Raw genomic sequence first — 27913 nt, forward strand, 5'->3', positions numbered from 1 at the left:
ATTGATTTGGACCTAAACCATAAAATCACTAGTGAATAGTTATTTTTTATGATTTAGGTTGGTGATATAACATGCTTTTAGGTTTTGATTTTGGTTAGGTAGAAATTAAATTCTGGCGGGGCAGTCACAGAAGCTCAAGTAAGCTTTTTTATTTTTTATTTCTGGATAACAGATCGGATGAGTACGTATCCCATGGGTAACCTTCACGCAATTAGCAAAAGTCCAAACAATAAATCTCTCAAGTCTCAACTATTAGCTGCATGTACTAGTTTCTATTTACTCTATATGTTTAGTTAAATCCCATTTATTGAGCACTGCAATGTGAAGTACAAACCTACTCATTTGAAAATAAATAAATAAATAAATAAATAAAAGAAGAAATGGACGACCTTTTATAATTTCAAAGGCATATAATATAGAGGAAATGGATGCCTCCATACCCATATCCATTTATGCATGAGTTCATGATAAAAAAAAAAAAGAGAAAAAAAAAAATATATATATATATATATAAAATATTAAAAAAATAATAATAATTTTAAATTTAAATTTTCACGTCACCATATAATATATTATATAAATACTTATATATATAAAAGTTGTATAATATACTATTATATATTTTTATTTTACGTATGTTAATAAAAATAATTTTTTTTAAATTATAGTTAATATTTATTTTTTTATAATAGTATTGATGATAATTTTAAACTATCATTTTTGTAAAGGTTTTATAATTTCAAAGGCATATAATATAGAGGAAATGGATGCCTCCATACCCATATCCATTTATGCATGAGTTCATGATAAAAAAAAAAAAAGAAAAAAAAAATATATATATAAGATATTAAAAAAATAATAATAATTTTAAATTTAAATTTTTCACATCACCATATAATATATTATATAAATACTTATATATATAAAAGTTGTATAATATACTATTGTATATTTTTATTTTACGTATGTTAATAAAAATAATTTTTTTTAAATTATAGTTAATATTTATTTTTTTATAATAGTATTGATGATAATTTTAAACTATTATTTTTGTAAAGGTTTTAACGATAAATATGGATGGACTTTTTATATGTGTATTTATATACAGTACATTGCTTGATTGAATGTAAATCAACCACCCGATAAACAGTATTCTGTGATTGAGCAAGAAGTATATGGCAATGAATGTAGTCGAAATATAGTTTAAGGTTGATAAAATCTGAAAGGGTGCAGTGATTCATTGTCCTATCAAATACAAAATCTATCAACTCCGAGGACACATAAAAAGTAATTTGACTTAAACGAAAAGGAAATTAGGAAAATGACATTTCAATGAGAAACTATTTATTAGTTTGGGTTATTAGCCAAGGACACTTATGGGTTATAAGGCTGATAATCATAGTCTTATAAATATCTCCAAGTGGATACATAATATAGCATTTGAAGATCAATATGTCCATTAATCCAAGTTTTATTTTATTTGATAATTAGGTTACTCAAATCCAAGATCTTATATATGATGTAAACATTACTTGATTGCGGACTAATTGATCCAAGTTTGTAGATATTTTTTTTTTTTTTTAAGGGAGATAAATGGAGTTAAAGCTTTTATTTATATTTGTACTCTAAAAGCTGATACAGTATATACTACAATTGGACAGAAGAAGTAAGCATACTTTTACATTCTGGAAGTGCATATTGTCGAAAATGCATGTATCTACCAGCTTGTACCATTTAAAAACTTGTATTGGTAGCAGTAACTAATAACATTGTTCAAAGTTAAAAACAAAAACATATTGTTCAAAGTTGATAAAAACCCAGTAATGCATTTTGAATTATACCAAATAAGCATCCATAGATATATGGGTGGTAATTCTTATATCTAGAAAATTTTCATTCAGGATTTATACAAAATCAAATTATATCTGCCAATAAATAAGTTATATTCAAATAATAAAATAGATTATTGGTATATATAAATATATATATATAGAGAGAGAGAGAGAGAGAGATTTTTTATTTTTTGGGGATAAAATTGGAGGACATAATTTGTTATTTTTGAATAAGAAAATTTAGGTATATGTATACACGGAAATCATCATATCCAATTATTTTTGTTTATTGCATATAATGCATATTTAATAGATTACATTTAATGAGCAGTCTATATATATATAGTTGGCAAAATTGCAAGGGAATGGTATATGTATATATATATATATATATATATATGGTTGATGAGTGAATGTGCCTCTTGTGAGCTGTCTAGTATATACATTAAGCTGACACTCGGTGATCTGTGAGAAACTTCTAAAAAGGGGTTTGGAAAAATATAAGTTGATGCCAAAAAAACGCCTACACAGACCATACAGAGAATACCTCCAAACTTTGACAAGTCAAAAAAAGACACATTCTTTTTCACTTGGAAATATATTATAACCCACAAGTGTCCGAGAAATTTGTATTCTTTATCTGCTGCGCAAACTGACAAGACCATTACTTTGACTGGACGTGCACGCAATGACTGGTACATGTAAATCCTCAGATAAATATCAGACCAGATTCTTGACTTATCCCCAAAGATTATCTCGAGAGTTAAAAAAAGAAATAATAATAATAATAATAATAATGGACTTCTTCAAAGATAGTGGTGTAGCATTTGTTTCTGTTTTTTCGCTTGAAGGTGTAGCATTTGCTTCTTTACCTATGGTAGTTCGTCAATGTTATTCATCTGAGTATATATATATATATATAATATAATAATCGATTCATGAAATTATAAAACTGTTATTTATCCAATTAATTTTTTAATTTAAATCAATTAATTAAGACAAATATCGGTTCTAAATAATATGTTCATACGTTTTCATTTTATATTAGGAACATAATTTTAAAGTTTATAAATCTATATATAACACATACCATCAAAGTTTCTAGTAGAGTCGGTAATCCGAATTCTTATTAATCCGATCCGAAAAGTTCGCGGTGTAACTCATTTGATGAAATCTATTTTGAGAGAAAAAATAGGCTCTGTGGTGGCCGGCCCGAGACCGTAGCAGCGCCCCCGCAGTATGGACCTTTCCAATTTTTTAATTTATTCCGTCCGTACAATATATATATATATATATATTTCGGGAGTTTTTTTGGTTTTTTTGCTCATCTTTTGTACCAATGTTCATTAATAAAAGTTTGTCTCTCTTTGCCCGTGGTTTTTCCCCGTAAAGGATTTTTCACATAAATCTGTGTGTTCTATTTTATTCTTCTATTGCTATTATTTTATTCTATTTTTCGTAACAAATGGTATCAGAGCCAGGCTTATTTTTTCGACAATGGCATCCGTGAAGTATGATATTTCGCTATTGGATCGCGACACCAAATTTGCGTTATGGCAAGTTAAGATGCGAGCTGTTCTTGCGCAGATGGATTTGGAAGATGCGCTATTAGGGTTTGATAAAATGCCCTCGTCTTGGAATGCGGAAGAGAAACAATGGAAGGATCGTAAAGCCCTAACTCAAATTCAACTTCATCTCTCTAATCAGATTCTGCAGGACATTTTGAAGGAGAAAACTGTGGCTGCATTATGGCTGAAATTGGAGCAATTATGCATGACGAAAAGTTTGACTAGCAAATTGCATCTGAAGCAGCGAATTGTATTCTCATCGTATGTCTGAAGGTATGTCTTTGGCTGGTCACTTAACTGTCTTTAAGGAAATTGTTGCTGATTTAGAGGCCATGGAGGTTAAGTACGAGAATGAGGATTTAGGGTTGATTTTGCTATGTTCGCTGCCTTCTTCATATTCGACTTTTAGAGATACGATTTTATATAGTCGTGAGAAGAGGTTTATGATGCTTTGTTCTCTAAGGAAAAGATGAAGCAGCTTGTAGTGGGATCCGAGATTCAAGCAGAAGGTCTTGCTATTAGAGGCAGGACGCAAGAGAGGAATTTTGGTGGTGACGGAACAGGTAGATCAAAATCAAGTAACAAGGAAAAGGTGTGTAGGTATTGTAAGAAGAAAGGACACATTAAATCAGAGTGTTATAAATTACAGAATAATAATAAGAGGTCTGTTGCTAATCAAAAGAGAAGGCAATAGGACAATTCAAGCCAAGCCAGTGTTGCAGAAGATAATTACAGTGATGGAGAGCTCCTTGTTGTCTCTGATAACTCGAAACCTAGTGATGAGTGGATTCTGGATTCTGGCTGTACGTTTCATATGTGTCCCAATCGGGATTGGTTTTCAACATATGAAACTGTATCTAAAGGTGTTGTGTTGATGGGAAATAACGCATATTGTAAGATTGCAGGTGTTGGAACAGTCCGGATTAAGATGTTTGATGGAGTTGTCAGAACACTGGGGGATGTGAAACACTTTCCAGATTTGAAAAGGAATCTCATCTCATTGAGTACTCTTGATTCGAAAGGGTACAAGTACACTGGTGAAGGTGGAGCTCTGAAGGTTAGCAAAGGTGCTCTCGTTGTGATGAAAGGGCAGAGAAAATTTGCCAAGTTATATATCTTGCAGGGCTCTACTGTTACAGGTGATGCAGCTGTTGCTACGCGTGCTCTGTCCAATTTTGATATCACTAGACTTTGGCATATGCGTCTTGGTCATATGAGTGAGAATGGTATGGCTGAGTTGAGCAGAAGAGGACTTCTTGACTGTCAGAGTATTAGTAAATTGGATTTTTGCGAGCACTGTGTCTTTAGGAAGCAGAAGAGAGTCAGATTCGCAAAAGGCATTCACAACACCAACGGGATACTTGATTATATACATTATGATCTATGGGGACCATCTAGAGTGTTTTATAAAAGAGGTGCCAGTTATATGTTAACCATTATTGATGATTTCTCTCGGAGACTTTGGGTATTCTTTTTGAAACAAAAGAGTGAAATTTTTGCTATGTTTAGAGATTGGAAGACCATGATAGAGAAGCAAACAGGGAAGCAGATAAAACATTTGCACACTGACAATGGCTTGGAGTTTTGCTCCGACGAGTTTAATGGCTTATGCAAGTTAGAAGGAATTATGAGACACCATATAGTTCGTCAAACTCCACAACAAAACGGTGTCGCAGAGCGAATGAATAGGACAATAATGGAGAAGGTATGCTGCATGCTTTCTAATGCTGGTTTGCCAAAGTCGTTTTAGGCTGAAGCGGCTTCTACAACTTGTTTTCTCATTAATCGGTCTCCTTCAACTGCTATTGACAAAAAGACTCCTCTATAGGTATGGTCTAGTACTCCTGTTGATTACTCTAATTTGAATATTTTTGGATGTCCTACATATGCTCATGTTGATAATGGAAAACTAGAACCCAGATCTATTAAGTGTGTTTTTCTGGGTTATAAGTCTGGTGTTAAAGGATATAAACTGTGGTGTTCTGAAACTGGTAAGATCATAATTAGCAGAGATGTTGTTTTTGATGAAAATGCTATGCTGCGAAATTTGCCTTCTAGTGATTTTTCTGATACAAGTCAGCAAAAATCAAGTACACAGGTTGAGTTTCAGATTGGGTCAGGATCTACATCAGAGTTGACACCTCAGCCTAGTTCATAGACACATGGTGGTGCTGTCCCTCCAGCACCACAATATTTGATCGCTAAGGACAAGCCTAGAAAAGATGTTAGACCTCCACAGAGATATGCTGAGGTTGATTTGGTTGCCTATGCCTTGAATGTAGCAAAGAGTATTGATTCAAATGAAGAGCCTTCTACTTGTTCAGAGGCAGTTAGTTGTGATGATTCTGATAGATGGATGATTGCTATGCAGGAGGAGATAAAGTCTCTACATAAGAATGGTGCATGGGAGTTGGTAAGATTGCCCACGGGTAAGAAAGTTGTTCATTGCAAATGGACGTTCAAAAGAAAGGAAGGGATACCTGGAGTTGAAGAAACCATATATAAGGCAAGACTAGTTGCAAAGGGTTATAGTCAGATTCCAGATGTTGACTTTACAGATGTGTTTTCACTAGTTGTAAAGCATAGTTCAATTAGAGCGTTGCTGGGTATTGTGGCTTTGCATGATTTTGAGCTTGAGAAGTTAGATGTGAAGACAACATTTTTACATGGTGAGCTTGAGGAGGACATCTACATGCAACAACCAGAGGGCTTTATAGTTTCAGGTAAAGAGGACTATGTGTGCTTGTTGAAAAAGTTCCTTTATGGTCTGAAACAGTCTCCCAAGCAATGGTACCAGAGGTTTGACTCATTTATGACCTCTAATGGTTTTAAGAGATGCAATTATGATACTTGTGTTTATTTTAGGAGGAGTGATGATGGGTCGTTTGTTTACTTGCTTTTGTATATGGATGACATGCTGATAGCAGCCAAGGATAAGAGAGAGATAAGAAAGGTTAAAGCCCAACTTAGTAGAGAGTTTGAGATGAAAGATTTGGGAACGGCAAAGAAGATTCTAGGAATGGAGATTCTTAGAGATAGACAGGCAGGCAGATTGTATCTAAGTCAGAAAGGATATATTGAGAAAATACTTAGTAGGTTCAATATGCAGAATGCCAAACCTATTAGTACACCATTAGCAGCTCATTTCAGGCTTTCATCTGCTTTATCTCCTCAATCAGATGATGATGTTGATTATATGTCTCGAGTTCCATATTCTAGTGCAGTGAGATCTCTCATGTATGCTATGGTTTGTTCACGTCCAGATTTGGGATATGCAGTTAGTGCGGTTAGTAGATACATGGCGAACCCTAGTAAAGAACATTGGAAAGCAGTTCAGTGGATTTTCAGATACTTGCGTGGCTCTTCTGATGTTTGTTTGCAGTTTGGGAGGACTAGAGATGGAGTCATTGGGTATGTAGATTCTGATTTTGCTGGAGACTTGGATAAAAGAAGATCTCTCACTAGGTATGTGTTTACTATTAGTGGCTGTGCTATTAGTTGGAAAGCTACTTTGCAAAATACAGTTGCGTTGTCAACTACTGAGGCAGAGTACATGGCTATTACTAAAGCTTGTAAGGAAGCTATTTGGTTGAAAGGATTATTTGGTGAGCTTAGTGATGATTTACAAATTACCACAGTATTTTGTGATAGTAAGAGTGCAATCTTTCTCACGAAAGATCAAATGTTTCATGAGAGGACAAAGCATATAGATGTTCGGTATCGTTTTGTGTGTGATGTTATTGCTTGTGGTGATATTGCTATTCGCAAGGTGAGTGCTCATGATAATCCTGCTGACATGATGACTAAGACACTTCTAGTAGCTAAGTTTGAGCATTGCTTGGACTTGGTTGGTGTTCGTTGCTAAGCTTTGGTTTTGTGTGGAAAAGGATGGCAACTGTTATCGAAGATTGGAGTTTTGTGTGTTTTATTCCTTATATGGAATTCGTGACAAGGTGGTGATTGTTAGAGTCGGTGACCCGAATTCTTGTTGACCCGATCCGGAAAGCTCGCGGTGCGACTCGTTTGATGAAATCTATTTTGAGAAAAAAAAAATGGACTCTGTGGTGGTAGCGGAGGGCGAGGGCCGATAGGCCCGAGACCGTAGCAGCGCCCCCGCGGTATAGACCTTTCCAATTTTTTAGTTTATTTCGTCCGTGCAATATATATATATATATATTTCGGGGGTTTTTTTTGTTGTATTTTTTTTTTTTAGGATTTCAATCGCTCTATTTTGCTCACCTTTTGTACTAATATTTATTAATAAAAATTTACCTTTCTTTATCCGTAGTTTTTCTCTATCAAGGATTTTTCACATAAATATGTGTGTTTTATTTTATTTTTCTATTGCTATTGTTTAATTCTATTTTTTGTAACAGTTTTCATAATTCAGGAAATAATTGTGACCTTCTTTTGTCTTTTTCAGCCATCCCTTCATAAATTAAGAACAGATAATTCATATCTATATATATATATATATATATTGATGTAGTTGAATTCATTATGGAAGAATTCCTTCGGGAACATGCAAAATGTAAAAGAGCCAACTACTTTTTTGACGATAGTTTTAGTTTATATTAATGATCATTTTGAAAAGTGAAAAATGTTCTTAGTTTTGGCTTTAGCTCTTATAAATTAAGCAAACCGACCACAATTACACAAATTATACATATCGATTAACTAAATTAATGTGTTAAATATTGTTAAATTCATTCCTTTTATTTTAAGCGAAAAGAAGAAAAAAAATGGTTTTGTTTCTATGGGAGGAGATCTTCTCAAATCCCAACTATGCAATCTGTAATATATACAATATAATATATAATTCCACATTAGAATGATGTTCAAAGCCTTCAATCAAAAAAAAAAAAAAGCCTTCAATCATTTTATATGCACCAAAATAAAAATAATAATAATAAAATAAAAAAGGGAAAGAAAAAAGCCGTCAAGCACATACAAAGACAAATACCAAACTAATAAGGTCAGAGTTTAGACACATCAATGAAATTGAAAACTGGTCCCCAAGTGTCATAACAGAAAAAAACAGAAAAAAAAAATGGAAAAAGATTTGGATGTGAGTTGATGGGCAATGCCTGTGTTCACATGCCAAATCTTTTGCAAAAAGATGTCAAAATGTTCTTTTTATTATTGTTATTATTATAATTTTCATAAAATAGAGCTTTTTTTTTTTCACAACCTGTATATATGTTTTTTTTCTTTTTTTCTCTTGTTTTTTTATTTTTTTTGGTATAGCTTTCACATTAAATGCATCCTCTCTCAAAGCCCATTACTTCCCTGCACCAAACTTTCTGCCTCATTATTTCCCCAAAAAAAATAAAAAATAAAAAGTAGAAAACTTTCTGCCTCATTTTCCCACTGACCCGCTTCTTTTGCCTTAGTTGTGTATCCTTTACACTGATTTCATTATTTTTCATATCTCTTCCACTTGGTTTCCCTCCTTTTAACCCTTTCACACCCTTTCTTTGACCAATCTCTTTCTCTCTCTATTTAAACCCATCCTATAAATTACTTCTTCTTGTCTCTGACTCTTTGTGTGTCTCAAATATTCAGTGAGCTTTTGGGATTTCTGTGTGTTTTTGTGAAAGATGGAGAATCAGAAAGGAAGTAATGATGGTAAAATAGATGGGTTGGAAAGCAGAGGGAGGGAAGTGATGGTGGCAAACCAGAGAACAACTGGGACTTGTGAGTCACTTCTAAGGATTTTAGCCTTGGCACTAACTTTGGCAGCTGCTATAGTTCTTGGGGTTAATAAGCAAAGCAAAGTTGTTCCAATTAAGCTTGTGGAAGGTCTTCCACCTCTTAATGTTTCAGTCCCTGCAAAGTGGCATTACTTGTCTGCCTTTGTGTAAGTTCCTTCATGTTTATGAGTATTAACACTGATTTGTTTTTGCAATTCTATAATGACTTTTTGGTTTAGAATTGTTAAATTCCATGTTACATACTATGGCTTATGGGAGAAAATTTTAATCATGTGGTACTTATTTTCTTTCGGGGTTAACTTGCTGTTTCCATATCATTCATTTAGGATAAAGCAACAGAACCTAACAATTTCCTCTTTTATTTGTTTTCTGTCAAAATGATTTTGAAAATGGTGTTTCTTTCTTTCATATTTTTTTGCTTCTACAAAGAATATAATGATAGACAAGTAAGAAAATATCCAGCAATTGAGGCAAATAGATTAAAAGATCTTTTTAGTTTATCTTATAAGATAGATGAATTAGATAAGCAGAATTCATGCAATTAATGTGGGATTAGTACACAACCAGTATGCAAAATTAAACTATTACTTGTTTCCAAGATAAATCTTTAGGATAGTATAGTTTTGGAAAATACCCAAAAGAGATAGTTAGTTCGAATTTTTTTTTTTGGCCTAAAAGAAGGAATATAAAAACCTTTCGAATATAAAAACCTTTCTGTTTCTGAAACTGATCCCACCCACTTGATGATATCCCAATTCAAGTTTTATTTTCTTTTTTTGGGTAAATAATTCAAGTTTTATTTTCAAGCACACTAAATGAGCTTGTCAGCATCAATTGGGTATGAAAGTATTTGTAAATTCGTATGTCTTTTGATCTATATATCCCTACCCCATCCTTAGTATCCGATGTACAATTATTGTATTCATTTATAGTACCCACCGGAAGTCTAGGTTGTTATTGTACTCCATTTTCATTTGTAATACCCACCGGAAGTACAGGCTGTTATTGGTCTCCATAATATTAACATTACTATTTCACAAAGATATAAAGAAAATTCAATGTAATCCCACTTTATACATTTCCCACAAGACCCACTTGAACAATTATTCATTGTGACAGCTGTCGACTTTATTAAAGAACCCCACCTTTCCTTTGATTTTAAGATTCTTTTTCTTTTTACTCTTTTTTTTTTTTTTTTGGGTCAAAATATGGTAAATTAAAATGATTGACAATAAGATAAATGGTTCAAAGAGTTTGTTTCCCTTGTAAATGACAATCACATGCAAACAAATAGTATGAAATAAGCTGTCGGTTAAGAAATTAACGTTGGATTTCACAATTGAAAGATAACCAACACATGGCTCTAGGAATATGGAAGCTATTTTGAGATTTTTTCGGTTAAAAAAAAAAAAAGAACGAAAAAAAAATTAAAAAGAGTAGTCCTTCAGAGATATATTCTGATATGCATACATGGGTTTTTGATCAACTTCTAAATTTAGATTCAATATCATGGTTTTTGGCAGGTACTTTGTGGTGGTTAATGCAGTAGCAAGTGCATATGCAGCAGTTTCACTAGTTCTTTCACTTGCAAACCGTGGAGGAAAAAGCAGCTCATCATCATCAAGGTTGGTGGTGATCTTCCTTGATGTGATAATGGTGTCGTTGCTCTTCTCGAGTATCGGAGCTGCAGGTGCTATAGGACTCATGGGGCGTGAAGGAAACAAACATGTGCAATGGAAGAAAGTCTGCAACACATTTGGAAAGTTTTGTGGGCAAGCAGCAGTTGCAGTTATACTGTCGTTGTTGGGATCAATTGCATTTGTGTTCCTTGTTATGCTTTCAGCTAGGTCACTTCACAAGAAAATTACCAAGTAGTAAAAAATAGATAGATAAAAATGATCTACTCTTCTTGTCTTACAAAATCCCTGTAGAACAACTTTTTCACTTTTCTTACTCTGTTCTGGTTCTGTTTTGGTGAACTGCTTCAGTAAATGTCAAGTAGGGTTTCCTTTCAGAAGTCGGTTGTGGTTGATTTTCTTTTGTTGCTTATTCATTTATGTAGAAATTTGGGTATCATGAATGTTTAAAAGTTTCTTATTGGTTTTATCCCAACCAGCAAAAGGTCTGGCAATGCGTCGCGTTACTCAGGGTCAGATTATTGAACTAAATCTATGCTATGTGCCCATTAAAAGTTTCACTCGGGGAAAAAAACAATAAAAAAAATTCTTCCCCGAATAATTTGATAATGAATTTCTTCTATTTAATTTTCCAATACCCTTTGAATAGCATATTATTTGATTATTCAGTTTCAAGCAGTCAAATGCTTAACATTGCATTTTTCATTTGTTTGTAAGAAATGTAAATAATCATAACAAAGTAAAAAAATAATAAAATTAAGTATCGCACCTCTTCATTAAAAAATACAAAAGATAAAAGCAAAATGCCTATCCTTTCTCTCGCCCAAGGCCACAAATAAAGTTGGTCCAGCGCTGCTTCAGGAGAAAATCTTCAAGCTAGAATACCTTCTTTGCTAGTTAGTTCTAAGTCTTCCATATTTATTGTAACCTCTAAGCCATTCTTTAATAGAGCATTGATCATGGCAGGAATATCAGATTTCAAAGATGTAGCTAACTCCTGGGAAAAGACACAGGAACATGATTACGTCAGCTCACTTTCTAAAAACCCATTATTGAACAATGTAAGTCAAAATTTTCTAAAATAACAGCATAATACCAGACACAGTAACTAGTAAGTAGTAACTACCTTCTTGTTTTCTTCTTTTTGGTGCTTAATAACCTCCAAGGGCCACTCATTTACTAGCTTTTGAAGCTCAACCAAAATGTTTGACTTCTTTGCTTCAGGTAGATTCTGACATGCATCAACAAAGACATCACTTGATGCAGTTAGACATCACTTCTCTGGAAATAATAGGCTTGCTTCATTCGCCCGAAAGTGAACAGTTACTCTAATAAACACTTAGTAGTTGGTTCCGATTTTAAATTAACATTTTATTCCTATGTAAAGAATAGCACAAAATCTCGAAAGAGGAAACATCCGACATACATCAACAAATAGTAAAATACTCTATACCAATTATGAGATCAGGCATTAGCTATATTTGCTTTGTGCAAGTTGATTACCAATTCAATTAATATGCTAGAAGACATCACTTCTCGGGAAATAATTGACCTATTTCATTCACCCGATAATGAGCAGTTGCTCCAATAAAGACTAGTTGGTTTAGATTTTAAATTAATATTTTATTCCTAGGTAAAGAGTACCAGCAAAATCTCTAAAGAGGAAACATCTGTGCACCACATTCCAGTTCTCTAAATGAGGTATAAAGCAACGATGGAAGCCTTAGCCACTGGGTGGAAGTGGGTTTACTTCCTTCTTTTCCCTCTCTTCAGTTTTTGTTTTGCCTTTTCTTGTTATTTTTGGAGAAGGGTTGGAGAGATAAACAAACTTCTCTCATACCATAGAGAAAAAGGGAAATTAGGGTACCTGACTTAGGACTTGAATGACAGCGGCAGCATCCTCAGCCTTTCCTTCTAATAGAAGATACTGAAAAGATAAAAGCACCATCATAGGTTTACATGTTAAAAATTGTACTAAACACTTTCTTCACTTTTTAACCAGTTATGTTTTAGCAGTTCTCTCATATACCTTATACTACTAATAGTATGCATGTCTAATCTCAAGGATATGTCAATCTGGTTCTGATACATGTGCAGGGAAAATGGGGAAAGCTATGACATTTATTACCTTAGCACATGAAAATCCAGTCACAAGAGTGTGCTGCTTCATTGACTCTGATCTCAACTTCTCAATTTTCAACAGTGACTCAGTGTCTCCTATAAATAAGAACTCGAAATTATTTAGAAAGAATAAGTTGTCAAAATTACTTTGAGCCAACAAAAAGCATAACTTCTAAACCTCTTTTTTAATCAATATAACAAGCATATCTCCAAAACATTGGTGATACTTAAAATGACACTCCCAAATGAAACTTACAGGCGATATAAGTCTATGCATATCAAGGTTACAATGTATTTTAGGAGTGAGCTCAATAGAAAAAAGTTCAATTGAACAGTATTTCTATCTTTATAACAGAGCTTTTCATGTAACCAACCCTCCTTATCCAGTAAATTACTAATAATAAAACAAGGTGCAACCCAAGCCTACAAGAAGACAGCCAAGTATAACTATACTATAACTATACTATAACATAAGAAAACTGAAATAGACCTATTTTAGCAGCAAAATCCATCCACATGTCAAAAGAGGTTTGCCTTAGCTTGACTCCAGCCTTGACAAACATCTTCGAGTACTTCGACATCAATGGCCAATCATTAGTATTGTAACAAATGCTGCAAATGGTCAGTTCAAATATAAAATTAAGATCATAATTAACATACCTGAAGGAATTAAAAGAGAAAAAGATAGTAGGATAATTTTAGGTAACAAATATCTACTTTTATTTTTATTATTATTGAACTCTATAGACCATTATAAATTTGTTTCCGCAATGCTTAACAAAGATAACATCAAGAATTGACAAAGGTGGAGATGTTACATGATGAAGATGAAAAATGAAATGGAATTAAATTCTTAAATTTGACAATTGTGGTATAACCTGCACACCTGAAAACAATATCTGCTGTACCAGCTTGCAATGGTAAGTCATTCCTTTTCAGAAGTTTCATTATCTCCTTCATAAGGTCAGCATTGTTGTGCTTTTTAGCATACAACTGGACCAGTATCAGAACAAGCAATTATTAAATGCAAACGGTAAGCACTAGAAACCAAACAGTTCTATGGAAAAGCTGAAACATCATAACTACCAGTAAACTGTGAGCAGATGCAATACTAGGAGTTAATCCATAAATATTATGCTTCCACAGAGTCTTCTTGCCTGTAAACATGAGCAAAATCATTTTGATAGAGAAAGATGTCCAATAGAATACACTGATCTGCCAAGTGCCAAGTATAATAGAAAAGAATCTTTGCATGTCAGAGCTCTAACCAATAACTACCATAGTACAGGAATGGCAAATAAGCTACATTAATTTCATAACAATCAAACAAATCTATATACAAAACTGATGAGCGAAATAGATTGTTCACATTAAATATATAAAAAATGGAAGTCAAAGTTCTGTCATAAAAATGCACAATTATGTGGCTTACCAAAGTCAATGGCCTCTACACGAACACATGCCTTTGTAACTTCACGACAGAGGTTGCAATTAAAATTAGAACTTATCCGAAGATTTGATAGTCTCTGCAACCAAAACCAGGGCATAAAACTGTCAAGACTAACAACTTAAAAGTTCACATCGGGGAAGATATGAACAGGTAATATATCATCATAAATATGTGAGATAAAAAAAAACTAACAAATCGTCGGAGGTTGTGCAAAATGTCGAAAAGAAGCTTAATATCATCATGGTTTTTACAATTTTCAATCAAAGACCATAACCAAGCATTTGGGGGCATTGTTCTTTTAACCACAACAGATTGGAGCATTTGATCATACGACTCCTTTACAGCCTCTGCATTTCCAAAAAAGAATCAAAACATCACCAAACGAACTAGAAAACAATTTCAAAAATTTACACCAAAGGAAAAATCATCAACCTGTTGGACTGCCGTCGATTGTACCACTCGCTTTCGCAGAAAAATGTGCTCGGGACAATGTTCTCATATACATAGCGCATTGTTTGATTTCTAAATAATCTCCTCCAATAAACCCTACACAATTCAGTATCATATGTTACCCCCCCCCCCCCCCCCCCAAAAAAAAAAAAAAAGCTTCATTTGATTCAATCATATAATCAGATATTTTTTCCAAGACAATGAGAATGAAGTTTCTACTATTTTCATTTTCTTTTTTCTTTCATTTCCTCGTTATTCTCAGTAACCAAACAGTAAAGAGTATCAATTTCCAAAATGATATTCAATTCGTTATTTTTCACTTTTCTACGGATTTCTTAGTAAGCTTACAAAATGAATTTCACCAAAAGGTATAAAAAATAAAAATAAAAAAATTCAGAATTGAATTGTTGAAGGTACCAGAGGAGAACGAGGTTCGGGAGGAGAAGGTGCTGTGATTCCGCCATGGAAGAGAAGTGTGAGGGGCTTCGATTGGTAGTACATCCGGAGCAAGAAACCGATCCGAGTTGAGAAAAATCGGAAATTTGAATGCTCGACTGAGTCCGCGAGCTTTCGAAACTGCTTGCATGGCTTCGAGGAGCCGAGTGAAGACCGAGTCGATAGGGATTCGAGCTTTGAGTTAACTCGGCGCGTTTCGGAGAAGGGGGCTTAAGCCAAAGGTTCTACGAGCGACAAGGGCTTAGAGGGAGGAACGGGACATTTCTTGCGTGCAACTGCAGTATATGTTTGATCTGTGCTCTACCACTCCTAGATTAACACGTGGATTTAAGTATTTTATTGTTCTTAATATTACACATTATTGAGCCCATGCGCTGGTCCATCAAAGCACAGATTTTGTTTCCAAACTATGGGCCTTGGGCTTGGCTATTCAAATTTATACAAAAAAACAAAAACAAAAAAACCCAAAAAAAAAAACAAAAAAAACAAGAAGAAGAACTGGAAGAGTTATCCAAATATTAACCCCATAAAATCCTTTAAATTAAGGGTAATATATAATAAATATATCATAAAAATGAGAACAAAAAAATGATTTTTTTATTTTTTATTTTTTATTTTTTTATATTGAAAATGAAAGATTTGAACTCACAATTTTTAACTAAGAAAGTAGAAAGTTACCATTAAATTGTCTGAGTAGATGAAAGATTTTGTTGTTTTATGATATTGAAACTGATTTTTTTTTCTTTTCTTTTCTTTTCTTTTTTTTAATGACAGATATAGCAACTGAATTGTTTGGTCAAAAAATTTAGGATGAGGAAGAAGTCGAACAGTTTGGCATTCTTTGTTTTTTAGGTTGAAGTGACATAAGGGAATGGACCACAAAAGCTTTTCTTCTACAATCTTCCACAGACTCAGAAGGATTTTGCTTTTTGCCCATGCTATGCTGCTATCTGTATGGTCTACAAAAACCACCCATAATGAATTGCACTTGCAATTATGGAAAACTCAAGCTTGCAAGCCAAACTACCCTAACTAGGATTGATAAACCTGACCCACCACTTGCATTTTCCCATCCCCCATACACACTACTCAAGATAGAGACAAAGCAGATTGGAATCTTCCACTTTTAATGTGTAAATATAATATGTATTTTCCTATGGATTCATATATTCTGCATCGGCATATGTGGAGCTCCTACCTTTTGATTAAGAGTAACACAGAGTTTTAGCATGTAATGAACCTTTTGTCAATCATATATGCAAGTCTGTTAGGTGTCATTGGCTTGTGTTTGGAAACCATGAAAATAGTTTCATATCATGGAAGGATAAAATTCCATTGTCGATTCGATATCATTAATCAGATGACACAATTGTCTCGAAAAAACATCAAAAGACTAGCTTTCGTTCCTTTAAATCAGAGTATACAACATATGTTTACATCAACCCTGTAGCTGGGTTTCTTTAACTCCATTTTGGAGGAAGAATAGCCTTAAGAAAGTTTTGAGGCATACATAAATATTCTAAAAATTACAAACAATTTTTTTTTTTCTTTTTTAGAATCAAAATGCAATAATACAGAATCGTTCGAGGACGACAAATATTTCGAATTTCTGATTCGACATGTAATCAAATTTCACCTTCTGTTTTATACCGACGCTGCAAGCTTCCTATGGCTCCTAATTGTAATAAAAATAAATTCCTGAACCAGTCTCTGGTTATTGAGGACGAACTGGAGGGGCAATTTGTCGCGTATTATATGATTTGCAGTGGCTGCATTTTTGCCCTATTATGTGGAAGTAAGCTTCTGTAGTATCATTGCAGTCATTACAAAGTATCCACACCTGCAGAATGCAATTAAGTCTTGCTTATTAGATGCTTATTCAGGTCCATTCTAATACATAATATTGTGAGGGAAAATCCCCATATGATATATTATCAAATATTCTAAGCCATAAAAAGAAATTAATTATAATAAGATGTTTAATCTAGAGAACAGCTTTTCTCACACTTTGACTCTTCTTCCACCTTCATTTATTATTTTACCATCTTCTAGAATTCATTTTGTGCATCTCTTGAAGTATTTAAACTCAGTTTGATCAGAAAGAGTGTGATAGGTAATCCATGAATTAGCAGACATAAACAAGGACAGAAAGTAATTACCTTCTTATACCGGTAATCCTCAGGCATAATGGTTGCTTCAATCTGACAAAAGAAACAAACAATTGCAAAAATAAAAATACAAAAAAACAATGTGTCAAATATACAAACCTGTAAGAACAACTTTCTTAAACAGAATGAGCATATTGCAATGAGCATTAAGTACCTCCTCATCTATTCTCTTCCAGGTTCTAGACATGTCGATCACAGACTTGGAGCATATGGGGCAACAATATCTGAGTAATTTAATTAATTTGAGTTAGCAAGTGAAAACAATTATGATTTTATCTAGTAAGTTAACAAAACTAGACGTAATGACATTTCTTTTTGACCTACTTATCACGCTTTATCATTTCATTGTAGCATTCAACATGCATTGTGTGCCCACATTTCATCACTGTTGTGTCTTTCAGCGAGTCGAAAAGGTACTGCAGAATATAGAATAGAGGCTTAAGAAGGAGATCATAAGAAAGTATGGAAATAAACTAATTAAGAAGGCAATTAGAACAGAAACCTCATAACAAATGGGGCAATGATGCCGCATGGAGTTCTCTACACACGAGTGGTTATCACGCAGGCTAATCGAATAGCAAGACCCTGCAAAATTGCAAAGCATTTTTGCACTTTTAATAATGAGAAGTAGACGACAACTATATAAATATGTACATGGTGCAGATAAGAGATTTACAGAATGGAGTCTATATAGAGAATCATTGTAAATCTAAAGGGATGTATATTAAGACTTGAATTTATGAGTTATAACTGGAAAATGGTAGCAAGAAAGGGTAAAAGAGTTTCCAAGTTGGTTGTGGGTAATACATTAAACTTTTAGCAACGCTCCATTATTTACCACTGAGATAGGCCTAAAATAATTCAGACTAAAATAGTAACCACCAAAAATTTTACAAGCCACCAACAGGACCCAAAAAAAAAAAAAAAAAAAAAAAAGATCTAACACAATTGGTTCAAGAAAATTGTAACATCAAAGAAAAAGACAGAAATTGACCAATTATATGGTGTCACTATCGCTCACCAAACACATTACACCCTTTGTCATAATTTAGTTACCGAATATTTCCATTTTTGGTTTCACAATGATGAGATACGAAAGATTTTCAAGCCATTAATTAGAAAAACTAATCCAGCTGGTTTATCAAAGAACTGCATACCGCATTTTTTGCAGTGAAAGAAATTTTCACGACCACCTACCCTGTCGCCATAGTAAACAAAATAACAGAATGTTACCAATTGATTTACAAAATCAAGCATAAAGAAAGGGAAAAATAATCATAAAGTTGAATTACAAACCTACAAATTCCACAATCATCGCAATGAAATTGCCCTTTCTCATTCTGCAGATATTAAACAGAAGTTAGCATTAAGGAAAAACAAGTAACAACAAGTAATACACAAAGAACATAAACCAAATATAAAATCTCAATCTAATTAACCTCTAGCTGATAAATCAAAACCACTAAAGCAACAAACTTTCAGTAATAATTTCATTTATAATCCTTTCAATAATTCAATTTGAGATAATGAGATTACATCATCATCGTAAAATTTGCATATGTCACAGAAATATTCCCCCATATTGACGCCACAATTAGTACAAACTTGAGTAGCCTGAAACCAATTCGAGATATTGAATAACATTAGATCAAAAGAAAAAGTAGGATAAAGATTCCAATACCCGGAAAAGAAAAAGCAAATTCCTTCTTTCTTTTTTTCTTTTTTTTTTTTTTTTTTTGTCCTATTATGTATACAAAGAAACATACCGGCTGCTCTGTATCACAAACTGAACAAACAACCTGAAACAACAACAAACAGGGCAAACTCAAAAAAAAAGTCCCTTATCATGAAAGAATTGACCAAAAAGACAAAAAAGGACCCCAAAAAAAAAAAATTTATACCAAAAACAAAGTTATAAACAGAGATTTGAATCGTACTTGTTTAACATCGGAACGAACCAGCTCATGCCGATCATAAGGATTTTTCAACATGCTCTAACAGATCAAAATATACAAAATTTAGCAACTACACAGTTTAAAAAAATAATAATAATAAGTTGCAAAAGAAAGTTTTTAAGATTAAATAAATAACATATTTTATTCACCGTGGCATCGTTGTGACAATGGCGACAGGAATAGATCTCGTTGCAACATGGAGCTCGAATCTTGCATCTTCTTCGGTAATGGTTGCATCTATAAAACCCGTAAAAGAAAGACGCAATATTTGAAAATCAGAAGAACCCCATTGATTCGTTTATTCAAAATAAAGCCAAAAATTGAAAAACAGAGGAAGAAGAAGAAGAAGAGCTTGATGGGTTTTATTATTAATAATTACTTACCCGTAACCCATCCTCCCAAAATCAAGACGTTCATTGGTTGAGCCTTCCATGAGTGTTGGCAAAAGAGAATTTTTTTGCAGAGAAGGCAATGGGGCAGGAAGAATAGTTTCCCGATTTGGGAAGGATGGGATGGCTTCTTTTTTTCTATTCTCTCACAATCCTCAATGAGAAAAAAGGATTATCTTCCAAAAGATCACCTTTTATAGTGTTAATTATTTCCAATTTTCCAATTCTACTAAAAATAATTATTTTTAAATATATATATATATTATATAATATATATATATATATTCGCATTACCCACTTGGGGGGAGAGAGAGAGAGAGAGAGAGAGAGAGAGAGAGAGAGGGATTTGAAAGGATAAGGTGGGGTGGCAGTGGCTGGTGACTTTGAAACAAAGCGACCGGCGCCGTAATATCAGCGAATCGGATTTCAGAGAGCCCAAAACAAGCAATATCTTTTCGCAGGGGCATTTCAACAAATACTTGCAAGGCGTTATAAAACATTTTCAGTTTTTTTCACCCATTTTGATGGAAAGGGGGATGAACACCAATAAATACAAGATATTCTATTACTTAAAATATAAAATTAAAAAAAAAAAACTTGTAGAAAAATTTGAACTTTTCCTATTCCATTCAAAGAAATTCAGCTTAAGTGGATCAAATCCAAGTAGAAGTTTTGAAAAATTGAATGGCATTTGATGTCTAGATTTTCTCTGTTTAAGAATTCCAATTATAACTCTCTATGATATTTTGATACTCCATTTAATTGCAAAGAAAAGTATAAAGTTTCAAGCTTTAAATTCACCCAAAAATAAAAAATAAAAGAAAAAGCTGAGAAGGGCATTTTGGCAAAAATTGTGTGCCAATTGAAATGGACGTCAAGACCCATGCAGTAATATTTGATTCACAAATCCAACCTGAAAACTAGTTTCATAGTTCATAAACAGGCACGCCTCCTATAACATTTTGAGTAATTTCAAAAAGAAAGCAATTAGTTTGGTGCCAACAGAGTAATAATTGTACTTAGTCTCATTAATATTAGGATGCAGAAAGACAATCAAATTTAAGTACTAGATATTATGATTTGTAACCAAACTCTTTGTTACATTCTAAAGTATTTGATAAATTCCAATCCAAACGCACAATACCAAATATGATAAAACGTGAACTAAAACATATTACAGTCATAAATGAAATATCTTCACATCACAGAGATTAAATGGGTTTGGAAATTGTTTCTCCACACTGACTTCGGTATAAGGCATTCATTCCAAGTTGAATCTGATTAGCTTCCGCTCTTGTTTTTTCTTTGTTTTTTCCCAAAATAAAATGCATCTCAAAAATATTTTATGATAAATCAAATCAAACCCCCATGCCCAAATCTATAACAAATTGATTCAGATATGACATCACTGGATATGGAGTTTTCTGATCACTAACTGTTGATATACAGTTTAGTTCATTTTCCAATTTCTAGGTGCATTGCACTTATAATTTCGTTAAATATTCATCCAATTTATTATATATATATATATATATATGTGTGTGTGTGTGTGTGCATATATAAAAGGGATATTATATGTGTATATGTATTGGGAGCCTTAGATGAATACAATCTTCATGTGGGAGGTCTGAATTTTTATTAATTACTTTGTATTTATGTAGATTGTAGATTGTATTATTTGTTAATTCAGCAACTTGTCATTGGACTACCAATTTGCAATTTTTTTGGTTGGTGCACCGATATATGCCAATTACTTTTAGGTACTCCTCTGGTCAGTGGGCCTGATCTGGAGTATCATGATTCTTTAATGTTATTTTATTTTGCAATATTTAGCTTCTCTATACACATGAATCTGATTATGTCTAATTTTTTTTGCTCATAAATATTTTTTTAGAAGTTTTACTTTTTCCTTTAATTTTCATTTTTGTTTTTCTTTGTTCAGTTAAAGATGGAATCAATCATACATATTGTGTTCATGATTTTTATATAATTTTTGTTTCATATAAAGAGGAAAAAGTAAAGCTAACATGCATTTATGATAAAAGTTTGCATGTGACCTCCATTAATGCTCAAGGTGCATATGTAAGTGAATACTTCACTGAAATTAAGAACCTGAAATCTTGGAAACCGATTTCCGTAACAACATCAACTCAAGGTCAAATAAATAAGTTATACATCTCTTTAATAAATTTAATGGGAGAGAAAGCATTAGTTAGAAGAATCCTTAACGAGAAGACTGGATAAAAACACTTGAGGTTTAATAATCTTACCATTAATCACTATTAATAAATAATAACAATATGTATTAAAAAATTATAAGTATAATTTATATATACGATGAAAACATATGGATGTATTAGATATTAAATATATCATGTCGATTAATAATTTAAAATTAAAATTCTAATTAATAAGCAATAACGTGTGTGTATATATATATTGTTTTTCTTATACAAGCTTGGGAAAAAATTTAATTATCTTGAATAAATTAAATGTAAAAGATAAACATATATTAAATAACTATCAAATTTTCTAACTAACTTGTAAGATATCAAATGGCAGCAACCATTGGATTCATTGATTTCTACCAAGAAAATTTAATATCCTTTAATAAATCCTCAACAAATAATGCCCATAAATATATAGATTTGTAGATAAGCAGGACAAGTCCCTTCTAAGGCAGCCGTTTTACCAACCTAAATATGCAACCTCCCTTATTTAATGTTGAGCTGCCCAAACAGACCCAACTCAATCTTTGAAAGACCAACAGAAACCAAAAAACCAAACCAACAAAATGTGTTCTCCTTATTAGCTTATACAACAAACCAAATCAAGACCCCCATGCAAAGAAAGAAAAACTCAACCAAACAACTTCTATTCCTCATTTCCATCTACTTTTTCTCATCCATAAAGGGAGGGAAATTGAGCTCTCTCTCTCTCTCTCCCTTTCTTCATATTCTCTCCCTCAAAACAATCTGAAAAACACTTCTGCAAAATGGGTTGTAGCGAATCAAAACAAGGCGCAGTCGCTACCGGAAACACTATCTTCCGCCCCAAGCAATCTAACAATGGTAGCTCCAAGAATAGCAAAGACATAGAGACCGTCCAAGAAACCGCCATTAATGATGGCAATTCGACCACAAACTCTGCAGCACCACAACAACAACGGCCAGAGAGCGATAACGTTGAGGCAGAGTCCGGTGGTGAGGCTTCGGATGCTGTGAAGGATACAATCAATGAGAATAGTCATGAATCATTGAAAGGTGGCAAAGAAAATGTTGAAGGTGGTAATAATGGTGATGTGGAAGAGAGATTGATATCCAAAGAATCACCAAACCATTTCTTCTCGTCGAGGAAAGATGAGGAATTGGGAATTGATGGAATTGTTTCTGAAGGACGTTCTGGGAAATCTGAGTACAATACTCCACGCCATGGAACAGGGAAGCTTATGAATTTGATGAGCAATGAGGATTTGAAAGATGATGAGGCTGACGATGATCATAATGCAGTGGAGGAGAAAGAATTGGCTGATCATGAAGAAAAACCAGAAGCTGAAGAGAAAGAAAATGGTAAAATTTGTGGGAAAATAAGACATGTTGTTACTAAAAACAGAGCAATGTACTACATATACTCAGAATTGTTCATTGTTTATTGGGTTTAGCTACTAATTTTCTCTATTATGCATGCAGGGAAAGAAGAAACTGTAAATGTGGAAGAGAATTTGGTGAAGGAAGAAGAAGAACCTGCAAAAGCCACAGTTGAAGAAAAAGTCTCAAGCCCTGCTGAAGAGAATAAGAGTAATGCTCTTAATGCTGAGGAAGAGGAGGAGGAGGAGGAGGTATTTTACTATTATTTTTTGAAAAATTATAATTTTGTCTTATTTTGAGAGCGAAATTCAGAAGAATTTACACATGTTTTTATTTAATTATTTAATTATTTTTTATTTTTTGTGCGTGTGTGTGTGTGTGATGCAGAAACATATGGTTGAATCACCAAACCAGGAATTGAAGACTGCATGAAGAATTGAATGGATGTAACAAGAAGCTTTGGGGATTTTGTCGATTACTTGTATTTCAAGGCGTCGTTGTTGTTGTTATTATGTTCATAAAACTGTTTTAATGTGGCTTTCGCATAAAATCACTGTTGAAAATTTGCCCCTTAAAAGTGTAAAGATTAAATATCAACAATTATTCCTGTTTGATTTGCCTTCTCAGATGCTCAATACCACTTTAATAGTTTTACACAGTAATTGAAATACTTCTAAATACAGAAATAAATTAATCTGTTATTTTTTTCTTATCAAGTTGATATAATAATTTCATCCTTTAAAATTTTTACTTTTCTTTTTTCAATCAAGACTATCTAGTAAAATTTTTACAATTAACACAGTGTCTTACAATAATTTTGTCAGACTTCACCTTATATCGTTTTCAATCAATTATATATAAAAATGAAAGGACCTGTCCAATTTTACGCGTAGAAACTAAATGAAAATATCACTAAATAAACTAATTATTTACAATTCGTACAAAAGAAAGAAAAAAAAAAAAAAAAAAAAACCAATGTAGTGTCCAATACACCGTTTGTAGACGGTTTATGTACATTCCCAGCCCATCACAATAACAATAACACTTTCTTTCTCTCTCCTTTTTTTTTTTTTTTTTTGAACCTCTAAATAAAGAATGAAATAACTTTTTGGGCTTACAGAACTAGAGAGGGTTGGCCACATTATTCAATTTCAGTACAGTTTTAGGATCTCTGGACAACAATAAATTTCCTCTAATATCTGTTCTGCTATACTCCATCAAACCAGGATCCACCACAATTCTGCATGATCTCCATGTCTCACCCATCAAGTCAACACCGTAATACGATAAATGGTCTGAAATACTATTACCGCTGACTGACCTGCACAGGATTTACAAAATTTTGAAGCATCTTTCTAAATTAATTTGTTTTTATTGATTTTGGTTTTGTATTCCTCCTCTCACTGACAGAAGATAAATGTTTTCAGTCCAAACATGATTGAAGAGAGCAATAATAGAAGAAAATGGCAATAAGATAGGTGACAAATTTAAGTAGAAGATAGCCATTGATATCAAAAGCACAACATTAGATACCTGCTACATTCTGGGTCTTCACCAGAACCATCACAGATCTTCTCAACGTTGTAGACGAGACTACCCAATCCAATGTTATGAAGCCACACCTGAAACAAACAAAAACATAACACAGAGGTTCTGAAGCTAGAAAATACGAAACTTGCACATTCTTATAATCAAATACATTGTTATGAATACAACATTAATAGTAATCATCACTAATGAATATTATACAGAAGGAATTGGAAGGTGTTGAACCGCACAGCAAAAAGTTTAGACACTTGACTCCAATAACTATATTAAAAGACCTAAATCGTCCTCATGCCCTATTAAATTTCATCTATTGCTGAAAATAGGTAATAATTACTTTAGTTAAGCAAACATACCTCTCTTGGGAAGTGGTGGTAGGTTTTCCTGGGAAAATAAGAATAGTATGGAGGCAAATGAGGCACAATATCATGTCCGTTTGTCACCCGTATTGTGTTAGGTACAAGCTTGCTATACTGAGATGCAAAAGCTTCATTGCCAACACGAGGTTGTCCAAATGTTATAACCTGGACATTCTTTGATTTACGATTGACCTGGAAATAAACAAATAATACCATAAACAAAATTGAAGCCCATTAACAATGACCAGAGAGCACACCAACAATGTAGATACAGAAAAACTACAATAATGTACCTCATGAGAGAGCACAAAAACCCCACTCACAGACCATAAAGATATGCATAATAAAACTTTTATTGTGCTAAGATAGCCAGAAATGCTTACGATTAGGTCAAGTCCACAAAAAGAAGCCATTGCCCCTCCCATTGAATGCCCTGTCACTATGACGTCTATATCTCCATAATATTTTTTGGCTCTTTTAACAGCATCTAGAATTCCATGGCGTATGGTTGTGTTGTGGTAAGCAGAAAAAAATCCATGGTGAACCTGAAGAATTAAATAGAAATTAATACTTATTAGTCTCCAACATAGATTTAAGTGACAAATTTGAAGGAGCTTATCTATCCTACACACCATTGCATCATCGGGCATGCCTGGGTACTCTATATCGAGCTGCTTCCAATATAAGTCTTCAATCCAATTCTGTATGCTGTAACAAGCATCCACCCAACCTTATTATAAGGATATAAATCAGAAAGACCACTATAGTAAAACGAGTTAGCCCCCTGTACTTTTCACTCAACAATTTAGCTTATAGATCTGGTTCAACAGAAATTACAATGTCACTTAAACCCCCATAAAATTTACTACCTGTGTTCCTGAGTTCCTCTAAATGCAATAATAATAGCATTAAGATCCTTTGCAACTCCAACAAATGCCTATAGAAGATAGTCATAATAACATCAGATAGGGAGCACAAAACTTAAATTATCTTTTTACTAACTAAAAGGAAAACCGTATGTGTAATTGAACAGGATAAAATAAGGCTACTCCATAACAGCACACCTGCAAGCAGTTCTGGACGTCAACAACCAGTTCTATCACTTCAAATCCCTGTCAGAATAACCAGGCCAACTATGATTTAGTATAAAAAGTGCCAACAGGTTTTAGCTAGGGACTAGAATGACAAACACAAGCCCTTCTGTATAATTCCTCACATATAGAAAGTTGGAAATAGTTATATAAACATGAGTACCTCAGTTACACCATCACATCTCGAGCATGTCCAAGTAAACAGTGCTGTCAAATCTGACATGTACACCTGTAGGACGAAAAGCTTGTTCTCAGTCACCATTGAAAAATTGACTTGATCCAGCACGAAGGAAATTAAGGAGAGTCAATCTTGCTAATTTATGTAGCTGTAAATGACAACAACTGCTTCATACTGATTTACAAGAACAATAATGGCTCTATACATGATATGGAATATTTAAAACAAAATCCCCCTTAAAAATACCAACAAGTCAACAACATGTATCAGATAACATTACCGCAGAAGCATAATGCACCACTATTGTGACGAGTGTATGATTGTAGACAGGGACATGTCCCTTGCTCTTTAACTTGAGTTCTGCAATTTAAAAAATAAATAAATAAATAAATTTAAACACATATGGAAACACGATTACTTCGCTGTGACTCATAAAATTTAGTGTTCCAGTCGGTTTTGGAGGCTTTAGACCAGCACATATTAGTTCTATAACTCATAACGTTCAATACAGACTCCAAAAGCCTTACATTCCATTATGTCAAGAAGCAAAGAGAAGCTATCTTATGATGTCAAAAATTATCCTTCCTCATAAGTCAAAACCCATCAATTATATTTCTTCAAAGAAAAAACCCATTAATTATATGGGAAAAAATAGTCAGAAAATAATACATAAAAACAATAAATGCAGCCAATGGCACATAAATTCTTTCACATGGAGCTTTTAATTTTTTTTAAAAAAAAATTTATGCAATATTCTTTACATGAAGTTGAAGACAATAAACAAAAAAGAACAATTATGATCAAAATCAATGCATATATTACCTCTTCCACTAGAACAAACAAGCAGAAAACTAAATACAGCAAACATCAACCATCTCCTTCTTTCCATACTCTGCCCCCGCAAAAAAGAAAAACAAATCAGAATCTAATAAACCGTGTAGATATAATGATCAAGCACAAAATTAAGAATTAAAACCAATACCACAGTTAATTTTGCGATGAAGGGAAAAAAAAAAAAAAAAAAAAAAAAAAAAAAGCCAAAAATCATTTGCATCATCTGGTTGACCAAAATTAGGGCACAATGCTCTATAAATAATTAATAATTATAAAAGAACTAGTAAAACCAACCAGGAGGACGCGCTCGTTCTGTGAACTCGGAGCTCCGAAAACAGGGTTTAAGCTGCACCGGTGACCGCACAACAGCGAATTGCTTAAAAAAGGCACCGTTTCGTGACTCCGTCCCCGGAGGTAGGGGAAAAGACAAAAGAGCGGCAGAGGGAAAAAGTGAGTTTGGGAGTCAAAAATAAAGGCAGAGGCACTTAGGAGGAGATGACGACATGTACAGGGTGGTCAGAAAGAAAGAAATTAAACACACGGTCGTTTCGGATTTCTCTTGAATTGCCGAAATTACCC

At 33.3% G+C, this 27913-nt stretch overlaps 5 protein-coding genes across 6 annotated transcripts; 2 read left to right on the forward strand and 3 right to left on the reverse strand.

The window, feature by feature from the left end:
* Nucleotides 1-8708: 8708 nt before the first annotated feature.
* Nucleotides 8709-11220, forward strand: LOC107426923 (CASP-like protein 1E1). The gene is made up of 2 exons (XM_016037233.4): nucleotides 8709-9260; nucleotides 10638-11220. The coding sequence occupies exons 1-2, from the start codon at nucleotides 9001-9003 to the stop codon at nucleotides 10987-10989; spliced, it is 612 nt and encodes a 203-aa protein (XP_015892719.3). The 5' UTR covers nucleotides 8709-9000; the 3' UTR covers nucleotides 10990-11220.
* Nucleotides 11221-11435: 215 nt separating this feature from the next.
* Nucleotides 11436-15495, reverse strand: LOC107426922 (uncharacterized). Its single transcript, XM_016037232.4, has 11 exons — nucleotides 15190-15495; nucleotides 14755-14868; nucleotides 14515-14669; nucleotides 14305-14398; nucleotides 13959-14029; nucleotides 13759-13865; nucleotides 13363-13484; nucleotides 12880-12968; nucleotides 12619-12678; nucleotides 11878-11982; nucleotides 11436-11748 (listed from the first exon to the last, which is right to left on the reverse strand). Exons 1-11 carry the CDS (start codon nucleotides 15356-15358, stop codon nucleotides 11623-11625), a joined length of 1212 nt encoding a protein of 403 aa, XP_015892718.1. The 5' UTR covers nucleotides 15359-15495; the 3' UTR covers nucleotides 11436-11622.
* Nucleotides 15496-16597: 1102 nt separating this feature from the next.
* LOC107426930 (E3 ubiquitin-protein ligase MIEL1) lies at nucleotides 16598-19979 on the reverse strand. Its single transcript, XM_016037250.4, has 12 exons — nucleotides 19735-19979; nucleotides 19501-19588; nucleotides 19334-19390; nucleotides 19163-19195; nucleotides 18933-19010; nucleotides 18693-18736; nucleotides 18554-18594; nucleotides 17899-17981; nucleotides 17721-17812; nucleotides 17551-17620; nucleotides 17388-17429; nucleotides 16598-17068 (listed from the first exon to the last, which is right to left on the reverse strand). Exons 1-12 carry the CDS (start codon nucleotides 19782-19784, stop codon nucleotides 16943-16945), a joined length of 804 nt encoding a protein of 267 aa, XP_015892736.1. The 5' UTR covers nucleotides 19785-19979; the 3' UTR covers nucleotides 16598-16942.
* A 2432-nt stretch (nucleotides 19980-22411) lies between these two features.
* On the forward strand, nucleotides 22412-24420 carry LOC107426899 (uncharacterized). The gene is made up of 3 exons (XM_025077806.3): nucleotides 22412-23309; nucleotides 23430-23578; nucleotides 23715-24420. Exons 1-3 carry the CDS (start codon nucleotides 22736-22738, stop codon nucleotides 23757-23759), a joined length of 768 nt encoding a protein of 255 aa, XP_024933574.1. The 5' UTR covers nucleotides 22412-22735; the 3' UTR covers nucleotides 23760-24420.
* LOC107426881 (lipase) lies at nucleotides 24209-27831 on the reverse strand. 2 transcript variants are annotated; one of them, XM_016037176.4, is made up of 11 exons: nucleotides 27629-27831; nucleotides 27323-27392; nucleotides 26781-26860; nucleotides 26486-26551; nucleotides 26296-26343; nucleotides 26101-26168; nucleotides 25864-25939; nucleotides 25615-25776; nucleotides 25229-25423; nucleotides 24861-24949; nucleotides 24209-24648 (listed from the first exon to the last, which is right to left on the reverse strand). In XM_016037176.4, exons 2-11 carry the CDS (start codon nucleotides 27387-27389, stop codon nucleotides 24450-24452), a joined length of 1050 nt encoding a protein of 349 aa, XP_015892662.1. In that variant the 5' UTR covers nucleotides 27390-27392; nucleotides 27629-27831; the 3' UTR covers nucleotides 24209-24449. The 2 variants fall into 2 exon arrangements, with proteins under 2 accessions (XP_015892662.1, XP_048322047.1); XM_048466090.2 differs by lacking the exon at nucleotides 27323-27392.
* Between the last annotated feature and the right edge of the window lie 82 nt (nucleotides 27832-27913).

The sequence above is a fragment of the Ziziphus jujuba genome, chromosome 11 (genome assembly GCF_031755915.1).
Source record: "Ziziphus jujuba cultivar Dongzao chromosome 11, ASM3175591v1".
Taxonomy (NCBI): Eukaryota; Viridiplantae; Streptophyta; class Magnoliopsida; order Rosales; family Rhamnaceae; genus Ziziphus; species Ziziphus jujuba.

Excerpts from the sequence above, each read along its gene's own strand:
- LOC107426899 (XM_025077806.3), top strand. The coding sequence starts at position 22,736 with ATGGGTTGTAGCGAATCAAAACAAGGCGCAGTCGCTACCGGAAACACT. Across the intron at positions 23,310-23,429 it reads AGCTGAAGAGAAAGAAAATG|GGAAAGAAGAAACTGTAAAT; the intron begins GTAAAATTTGTG and ends TTATGCATGCAG. Across the intron at positions 23,579-23,714 it reads AAGAGGAGGAGGAGGAGGAG|AAACATATGGTTGAATCACC; the intron begins GTATTTTACTAT and ends TGTGTGATGCAG.
- LOC107426922 (XM_016037232.4), bottom strand. The coding sequence starts at position 15,358 with ATGCAAGCAGTTTCGAAAGCTCGCGGACTCAGTCGAGCATTCAAATTT. Across the intron at positions 14,670-14,754 it reads AATCGACGGCAGTCCAACAG|AGGCTGTAAAGGAGTCGTAT; the intron begins GTTGATGATTTT and ends TTGGAAATGCAG. Across the intron at positions 13,866-13,958 it reads CATCTGCTCACAGTTTACTG|TTGTATGCTAAAAAGCACAA; the intron begins GTAGTTATGATG and ends ATACTGGTCCAG.
- LOC107426881 (XM_016037176.4), bottom strand. The coding sequence starts at position 27,389 with ATGGAAAGAAGGAGATGGTTGATGTTTGCTGTATTTAGTTTTCTGCTT. Across the intron at positions 26,861-27,322 it reads TGTTTGTTCTAGTGGAAGAG|AACTCAAGTTAAAGAGCAAG; the intron begins GTAATATATGCA and ends TTTAAATTGCAG. Across the intron at positions 24,950-25,228 it reads ACCACCACTTCCCAAGAGAG|GTGTGGCTTCATAACATTGG; the intron begins GTATGTTTGCTT and ends TGTTTGTTTCAG.
- LOC107426923 (XM_016037233.4), top strand. The coding sequence starts at position 9,001 with ATGGAGAATCAGAAAGGAAGTAATGATGGTAAAATAGATGGGTTGGAA. Across the intron at positions 9,261-10,637 it reads CATTACTTGTCTGCCTTTGT|GTACTTTGTGGTGGTTAATG; the intron begins GTAAGTTCCTTC and ends GGTTTTTGGCAG.
- LOC107426930 (XM_016037250.4), bottom strand. The coding sequence starts at position 19,784 with ATGGAAGGCTCAACCAATGAACGTCTTGATTTTGGGAGGATGGGTTAC. Across the intron at positions 17,982-18,553 it reads CTTTCACTGCAAAAAATGCG|GGTCTTGCTATTCGATTAGC; the intron begins GTATGCAGTTCT and ends GCAATTTTGCAG. Across the intron at positions 17,069-17,387 it reads AGGATTACCGGTATAAGAAG|GTGTGGATACTTTGTAATGA; the intron begins GTAATTACTTTC and ends TGCATTCTGCAG.